This window comes from Lactuca saligna, chromosome 9 (genome assembly GCF_052625555.1).
Source record: "Lactuca saligna cultivar CGN05327 chromosome 9, ASM5262555v1, whole genome shotgun sequence".
Classification (NCBI taxonomy): domain Eukaryota; kingdom Viridiplantae; phylum Streptophyta; class Magnoliopsida; order Asterales; family Asteraceae; genus Lactuca; species Lactuca saligna.
Window position 1 is genome coordinate 182,621,114 of NC_136425.1, and position 8,974 is coordinate 182,630,087.

Below are 8,974 nucleotides of genomic sequence, written 5' to 3' on the forward strand. Positions count from 1 at the left end.
TTCTAGGGCATGCCTTTCACGTAAAATTGTAAACTTTACATGCATGCATGGCTAAAAAAGGTCCTTAATGCCAAAACTAAGCTCTTAATGGGTTTCATGCACAGGGGGGGGCTCATTCACGACCAAGATAAGAACTTTATGAATCTAGAACTTGGGAAAGGTCCAAATCTAAAGTTACAACTTCGAATCTAGCTCATGTCTTGCCATATCACCTTACTCAAACCATACAACCCTAGATTTCCACCATATGAGATCTAGAAGGGAAAAAAGATAAAGATGTCGACTTGATACCTTCAATGGGTGCTAACTAAGGAAGATTTTTGATTTCCCACTCCTTCCTTGCTCCTATCCCCTTGTTCTCCAAGTTCTTCCTCCCACAAGCCCTCCTTCCAAGCTCACAAGCACAAGAAAGACACAATACATGGTTAGGGTTTTCTATGAACTCTTACTGACTGTAAGGAGGCCAAATGAGGCTTATGCCTCCTTAAATAGAAGGCAGAACCCAGGACTTAGGGCTTCTTCTGCCAGCTCCTACTCATCGAGTCCCTTTATGGTCTCGGTGAGTAGGTCACGAAATATGCGACCCCCCTCGCTGCTACTCGACGAGTAACGCACCCTTAACTCGTCGAGTAGAACTTAAACCAAAGAGATTCTTACTTAAATCCATACCTGAGAATCGGGGCGTTACAGTAAAGAGGGTATCATCTGAAGAGAATCTTGCAGATGCCCTCACAAAGGGTCTGATTAGGATTAAGCACGTTCAGCATGCGATGAGCATTAGGCTGAATGATGATATTAGTTTTAGTTATTAGATAGATTTTTAAGAAAACAATTAAATGTAATTGACATTTGATGATTAAATAATGGAGAATTATTTATAAGTATTGTTTACTATCTTTTGTCAATTGTCTATCATTGTGTTTCAACTTTGCATGTTTTACTTCCCGAATAATTGGATTATTCAAAACATCCACATTCGACCATACTTTGGAAGTAAGCAGTGAATTAAGAGTCTCATGAATTGGATTGTAGATTGTCTAAGGGATTAGACATAGTAATGGCTTGCTAAAACATTCACGAGTACTTTTGAAATATGGATTTAAGTATTGGATCAACCCACACTCGGTGAATTACTTCATGGAATTTATCACGAGTAATTCTGAGAAGATAAAATCGTATAATCTTTAAACCGAGATATATGAGTTGTTTATGAGTTGGTTGTACATTGATAATGCGTAAATGCATTAGTAACTTGATGTTATAAAACGTATTGTTGTGTACGATTTGATGAGTAAATAGTATAAGCATATAAGCCAAAGTTTATTTGCTCTTTTAACCCTAATGGGAAAAAGCGATATCTTGGGCCCCTCGATGATTTGGTATTGACTTATGTGATGGGCCCGATCAGGACTGAATTGATGTGCTTAATTAAGTTCTTTGTCATTACAAATCAGAAATGGGAAACAAACTGTTGGACAATGAGAATGATTCTGTTCCATGTCATTTTTCCACATGATATCTTGTAAAGCGAAGGATTATATGATCCCTTATCTTAGGACATGTAACTGACTAGGTCAGAGTTCGACATCGGCTTTTGAGAGCTACTATGTGTTGGTCAATTTTTGAAGTTATACTTGCAATTATAGTTATTAGACTTATCCAAGTGGGAGACTGTTGGATTAGGTGTCTAAGCCCATAACTATAATTGGTATATACTTGAATTGATAGTAGCACAATCTTTTTGGGTTGCCTTCACTCTAGCAACTTAACAGGATGATTTTTGGAGAGGGAGGTTGAATTTATTATTTTGGTTGATATAAATGATTTATTAATATATTATGAGAATAATATATCAATTAGAAATCATGTTATTTAATTAATATTTAATAAGAAATTAATTTGGAATTAATTTTGGGATTAAAGGAATTAATTAAAAGTGTAGGGGTTGTTTTGTAATTTATTGATAGTTGTAAAATTGGGCTATTGGACCCCTTAGAAAGGAGTGAACGAAAATTATAGGGAGGCCCTATAAGTTTTCCTCCAAGGCACTTAGATAAGGAGTCCATGGGCTGCTTAGGCCCTAAGCTGGAAATTAGGGTTTCCTCCAGCAAACCCTAGCTTTGGGACTAAGCAAACTCAGCTATAAAAGGAGCCTCACCCCTCACAATTTCAGCCACATGCTTCCAAACCCTAGTATGTATGAATTCTAGTGCTTCCTTTTCCTCTCTCCTCTCATCCTCTTGCATAGAGTGTTTGTAAGCCATTAGAGGTGTCACATTTGAGGTACTTGCTCTCAAGAGTTCAAGATCATCAAGGTTTCATTGTTATTGTTATATAACAATCAAGGTATGTATCTAAACCCTAGTATATGTCAATTTTGAAATTAGTACATGCTTCCTAGGGCTTCTAGATTTGTGTTTAATGCTTGTACGTCTAATAGAGAAAAACATAGATCCAACAATTAGGGTTGCATGCACACATAAGATTGTTTGTTATGTATAAAACCCATCACTTTTATCTCGGGCACATTCATTACCATCTTGATTCTTCCTGGACCCAAGACCTCTTCCCCGACCACATCCAAAGTCATCTAGATTTGAACATATATTTGCCATAATGATTACATGCATGTAATGTTTCTTCACTAACCAACAATAACCCACCTTGAATGTATCCAAACCCACCTTGAATGTATCAATTTTCTTCTTTCCTTTGAAACGCTCCTCGTGTGATACTAGATGACTTAGAATGTATCCATTTTCTTCATTTTTTTGAGACACTTCGATCTGATTTTTCATCGAACGCCTTTGATTCGACCGTCTCCCACATGTTGTGTGAATACATAATCGAATTGACTTTGACTTCCCTCACCGAACAATTCGTTGGGGTTAAAACCAAAACTTGCTATCGTTAGAACACGTTTGATCAAGAGAAATTGGGGTTGCTGTTGAGATGCTTTAACTTGCGATCAAAACCAACTCACACCCTCTTAACATAACCACTTTGATACCAAGTGTAAGATATCGACACGGTAATACGTTTATGCCCAAGAAAAAATGTGCAACCAGTTAGAAAAAATAGAGGAGAAACAAGATAAACAGAGAAATAACACGAATAACAAAAAAAAACTATGATATTACTTGCTAATCAAGGATTTTATTGTTGGAAATATGAATTAAAACATCCTAAACTTTACCCTTATTTATACTAATAAAAATAGTATCTTAATCTAACACAACATTTGCATCAATGAAAAGTTTCCTAAAATACTCCTGGGATTGAAACTGCCTTTGAATTCGTTTGGATCAAAATTGATAAACCAACAAAGTATAGGTTCATTTAAGTGGTCTACATATACACTAATCCTACTATCATTAGCATAATGTTTTTACAGAAATTCATTATAATCATCAATTTTCATACTTTTTAAACCATCAGCCAAAGTTTAGACAATAGTAAACATCTTTTCATTTCTCTTTAGCCAACTTTTCAAGAAATGAGACAAAGTTTGTGAAGCCTACACAACTAAAATACAAATCTCTTATTGAAGCTTTAACATGGTCGAAATACACTAGAAGCGTAGGTACAAATGTGCCTTTGTAGTGTGAACATCAACGGTTAAGAACTTACTAAGAGATGAGTTGAGGTCATTATCCATGATTTTTACTAGTGCATGATGAAATGAAGTATCTATGTAAGGATTTTAATTTACAAATTAGCAATGTAACAGAATATGTAGATTATTACAGGTCTAAATTTTAGTTTTTGGATAAGAAATGAAAGTTCAAATGGTAAATAATATTAAAAATTACTTAAAAATGTACCATAAACATGTGTGTTATTTTCCTTTCCTCATAGCTCGGATTCATGTGTTTGTATTGTGCACTTCTCCAATATCTCCTGATTTCTTGGTTAGTGGTAAAGGTGACAGTTTTTCATTTTGTATATTTTTTAATAAAATAAAATCCAAGGTGAGCTTTTTGGTGGTATTTATTTAAAAACAATAAAAGTTCATAAGTATAGTGTTTGAGAATAACTACACCTACCATGAGTCAACCCTTCTTGACCAGTTCAAGGTCAAACTTCAAAGAGGTAATTAACAATTAACCTACCTAAGAATCTCATTTCTCGTTCGCCTCCACTCCAAAACACCAATTACAATCCATTTTAAGCTTATTGACAAAAAATCAAATATTTACATATTTAAATGTTGTAATTTACACCACTTTCACGTATCTAGAAACGTTTTAAATTTATGTTTTATATGTCTATCTTGTTTCATATTTATTCATTAAAGCAAAATTAAATATATACAGTTTTGACAAAACCCTTTTTTCCTAAAAAATGTCATTGACGGTGCCGTTGAAACTTGGACGCATGTTTTGTACCTTCCCAATCATCTGCCATTTCACATGCTACACCTTCTAGAAGAACATGCCTTTTAAGTTCATCAAAAAATCAAAAACACTTCATTTCCATTTCCATTTCCATTTTACTTTTAGCAAATAGAAGTAGACATTTAACAACAATATAAACATTGAACAACAATTAGAATTTTCCAATAAAATCATTCATGGATTTACTACACTAATTTTTGCCTTGTTTTGGTCATATGTACACACAAGACCATCATCATATCTCATATCATATCTCTCCCTTAACTCAACTCAACTCAACTTAACTATCTTCCTTCTCTTCTTCTTCTACCTTCACCTCCATTTTCAGTTTTTCACCTCCCTATTTATATAAAATGTCAGAAAACACCCTCAAAAACCATTAACAAAAGGATCTAAATTTCACCTTCATACCTAAAAAATCAACCCAATTACAACGGGTCTTCTCTCGCTAATTACATCCATCCGAGCTTTTTCACTTCTCAATATCTCTCAAGACTTCCCCTTTCCATTCCCTTGATTTAAAGATGATTCTGCAATCGCGGTTTTCTTGATTCAAATCACATTACATTCATTTCATCGTTTCATGTCAAGATTGTGCATCATCTGCATCCGAATCACTCCCAGAAGAACTCCCTGAGTCTGAATCTGTAAACAAATTAAAATTCAATCTGATAAGCAACTAACTCATCTCTCCCAATAAAAACCTCCTCTTTGCTCACAAATGAACGAAAGACAAGATTCAATACCACTGGAGGAAGATGAATCACTACTTGAGCTGCTTGAGCTACTCGAACTGCTACTTCCATTCTCATTATTCCCATGTCCTCCTCCTCCTGTACCTTGACCTTGTCCACCACCATCGTCTTTTTCAATCTCCACATGTGGGAAACTGCTCTCCGGCATCTCATCACCTATATCAACATCCTCTTCTCCAGCTTCCTTCTTGCTCTTCTTCATTCCATCCATTTTCTCCATTACCGGAGCCTGAATCAACCACCACAACCGGTTGAGAACAAACACCACAGAGAAAAGAAAAAGGAAAGTTAAGAAAAATGTGGAAGAATGCTTACATCGTCAATGTCAGCTGAGACGCTAGCCCCTGCCGCTGAGGTGGTGTTCACCAACAAAGCTTGTCTCTTTGTCTTGCTCACGAGTTTCTTCCAGTTTGTCACGAACCGATCAAGCTCCCAAAGTGTTTCAGTGTCGAGAGCTTCAATGTCTAGCTCGATTTCATCACCTTCGTGTGCTAAATGATCGTTTCTTTTTCTAATAATCTGGACTAACTGTGGCATCTTCTCTTGAGGCATACTTTGCAAGCCTAACCCTAGTTTCTGCTTCTCTTCCATGTTCATTTCTCGTTTATTTGGATCTTTAGCTCTGGGCTTTGGTAGCTTTCCGATGGCTGATCTTGTTGATGTGGATAGCGGTTTCACTGGTTCTACAGGCTGCATTGGCAATGGAGATGGAGAACGTACGGGAGACTGGACAACGGGTGGGATTATTGGGTTCGAAGCGGTTGAGTGGTTTTGTTTGTTTGAAATGGAAGGAGCTACTGGAGCTGCGGTTTTCATCTTCTTTGATCTTTCAGGGGTTTGAATGTCGTCCCAAGAACTACCATCTAATTCATCAACGGCTGAAAACTCATTCACAGCGTGATGGGTTGCCAATTTCGCCTGGATTGGTCTAAATAACTCTTCAAAATGCGTGAGCAGTTGATCCGCCATTCCGTGAACTTCATCTGTTCTAGGGTTATAAAGCATCGCGTTTTCGAAGACCAGTCTCACATCAGAGGCGAAATCCAACGGAGATGCGTATAAACCCCTTGATAAATTCGATTTAACCGTGCCTAAATCCATCGGACGCTTGATAATTTGATGATAATCGTGAAGCCCTAGAGCAGCAGCGTCCACCGGTTTGTTGAAGACCCAGCTAAGCTTGTGCTTCATCAACTTCGTCAAAACCTGTCTGCACATCTTTAACAAATTCTCGTCCGCTTCACCTCCTCCTGCACTGCCGTTTACCAAACCTTGACGGAAATGTTTCGGCTCTTTGTTGCTAGATCCAAACGGCATCGTAGATGGCTGCCGTTTATTTCCCGACAATTTCTTGAATTTTCCGTTGGTTGATCTAGGGTTTAATTCGCCAGCGTGAATCCGATCATTTAGATTCCGGATTCTCTCAAGATCCGCAACCAATTTCTTCCGTAGCTCATTAATTTCTCTTTTAGAACACGCAGAAACGTTGTAGCTTACATATCCCCCATGGTTGAAACTATTTCCGTATCCGGCACCCCCGCTTGTCTCAATCGGCCTTTGGTTGAACGAATACGCGTCATCCGACGCGGCTTGACTCACAACCACGGCGCAAGAATCAACAGGATGAGAATTGTGGTTGTGTGGCCTGCCGTTAATAGCGGCGTTGGGGAAATGCTTCTTCTTGTTAGATTTGGGTTTTTGGTTAGGGTTAGGGTTAAGGTTAGGGTTCAGATGACGAGGATTATTATTGGAATAATTAGGGATTTCCCCCATGAATGATTGATGTCCGTAGCTCGTCTGATTCCTACTCGCTAACACCGTCGACGCCATGAACTGACAACGACGGCAACGTATTTGCCCCGTCGAGATCCGGATCTATCTCGATTTGAAAGCCAGACAGGCGTGAACGAAAACATGTATCAGTCCCCACACAGAAAACGAACCGGCGACGATGTGCACAATATAACGCCGGCGGCCGGCGATCTACTATTAACGACCGGAGAAAAGACGAAAAAAGATATATATAATAATTCGTATATATATTTATGGAGGTGATGACCTTCTAGGGTTTGAGACTGAGCGAAGATTGAAGGGGTTGGGGTTGGTTCTTAAAGGCGATAAGATCTGACCGGCGTAACGACGGGCAGTTTATCCGCCGTGGATTGCTTTCTGACCGCTGATCCAACGGACAATCTGGATTTACTTGCTGTCTGGGCACCCTGCCCGTCACACCTGTAATCCACGGCTCAGATCCCATCTGTTTGCCGCGTGGCAATATCTGAACCCTTGATCAAAATATCGTGAGTTTTAAGCGCTTTAATTTAGCTTTCTTTTTTATGTTTGACAGAATGGGGCCCACACACCAGTTCCACTCTCAATCACATATAATGACGTGGACTGGTTAAAAATATAAGTTGCCACGCGCTTTGGCACGTGGGATGTAATACAAGCGCGTGTCAAAGGGTATGAACGTAATTGCATTAAAAAAGATAACCGACCTTCTTGCTTTGAAATTACCAAAATAGCCTTGGTGATTGCAGTGCAGCTAGAAAAAGGTAAAAGGGCGTTGGGGTGTTAAAAATTACTCACCTCTTCAAATATAATTTTATATTTTATTTTACCTTTTAAGAGGAAACTGTTTTCCGCATTATTTTTATAGTACGTATTTTTTAAAAAATATCATTTTTACTGAACCACTTTGTTAAAAAAAAAAAGACAAAAATGTTACTATGAAAAATGCTTCCAAAAATAGAAATGCATTAAAAATATACCCTTTTTACATATAAATTGTCCATACAAAAAACTGACAAACTATTTAACAATCTTTAAAATATCAAGAAAAATTACCAGTTCAATTATTTTTTTTAAAAGTCTACTTTTTGTGAATATATAAAGAAACGAAGTTACAGTCATTTACGTTTTCAGAAAATCAAAATAAATTTGTTCGAGATTGTACATGTGAGTTGATGTTGATGGTTTTTGCTGGTTTCCATTAAAAAAAATAGCACATTATGATGTCAAACGGAGTAAAACGTATAATTTTTTTTGTTATTTTTCACAAAAATTCAAGTTTAACAAAAAATCATAACGTAATTTGTGTAAAAACCAGAAGTAATTATTTTATTAACAAAAAATAAAAGTAAATCTTTATATGTAAATAAACAGCTGTGTTTATTTTTTTAAATATATAGGAAAACTAGCTTTAAAAAGTAAAAATACCATAAACAATAATTAAAAAAAAAAACAGCAATATCAAATAATATAGAAAAAATTATTGTATTAATAATAAAGAGGTACCGTTTTTACAAAAACCCTAATTTGTGAAGATCGGAGAAAGGAAAAGTTAATCGTCGCCGGTGGCCGGAAACCGAAACGTACGGTGTTTTCCGATCTTCAGGCGTGTTTCCGACCAACTAGATTCGGTAGATCTATCGGAGATGGTTTGACGCGGATCTGGTAGGGCTTTGTGTGTTGTGGCGGAGGGAAGGATATATGGTGGCGGCGGCGGCGACGGCGACGGATAATTGGAGGAACTGATCGGATCTGATAGTGAAGGAGGGTGGGGAATTATTGGGGAGTGGATTAAAGTTTGGGGACGTTTTTTGCGGTTGTAGCGTAAGGATTGTTTTTTAATTTGGGTTTGCATTTCTGACGAATTTGAGTTGCATTTCGCAGCAATTTCAGTTGCATGTCAATTATAAGCACTTGCAAACTTCTAAAACATTTCTTTATTACAAATCCTTAACTACATAAAACACCCTATATATCGAAATTTTTACAAATTAAACCTCATTTTTTTTTTTCAAAAAGTCTTTATATATT

The 8,974-nt window shown here is 37.0% G+C and overlaps 1 protein-coding gene across 2 annotated transcripts; it reads right to left on the bottom strand.

Annotated features, from left to right (window-relative positions):
* Positions 1 to 4,531: 4,531 nt before the first annotated feature.
* Positions 4,532 to 8,759, bottom strand: LOC145014810 (transcription factor GTE2-like). Of its 2 annotated transcripts, XR_013665620.1 has the most exons (4): positions 5,468 to 8,759; positions 5,144 to 5,381; positions 4,809 to 5,042; positions 4,532 to 4,737 (listed from the first exon to the last, which is right to left on the bottom strand). XR_013665620.1 is itself a non-coding variant. In XM_078973249.1 (3 exons), the coding sequence occupies exons 1-3, from the start codon at positions 6,980 to 6,982 to the stop codon at positions 4,984 to 4,986; spliced, it is 1,812 nt and encodes a 603-aa protein (XP_078829375.1). In that variant the 5' UTR covers positions 6,983 to 8,759; the 3' UTR covers positions 4,532 to 4,983. The 2 variants fall into 2 exon arrangements, 1 of the variants encoding a protein (XP_078829375.1); XM_078973249.1 differs by having other exon boundaries at positions 4,532 to 5,042.
* Positions 8,760 to 8,974: the final 215 nt, after the last annotated feature.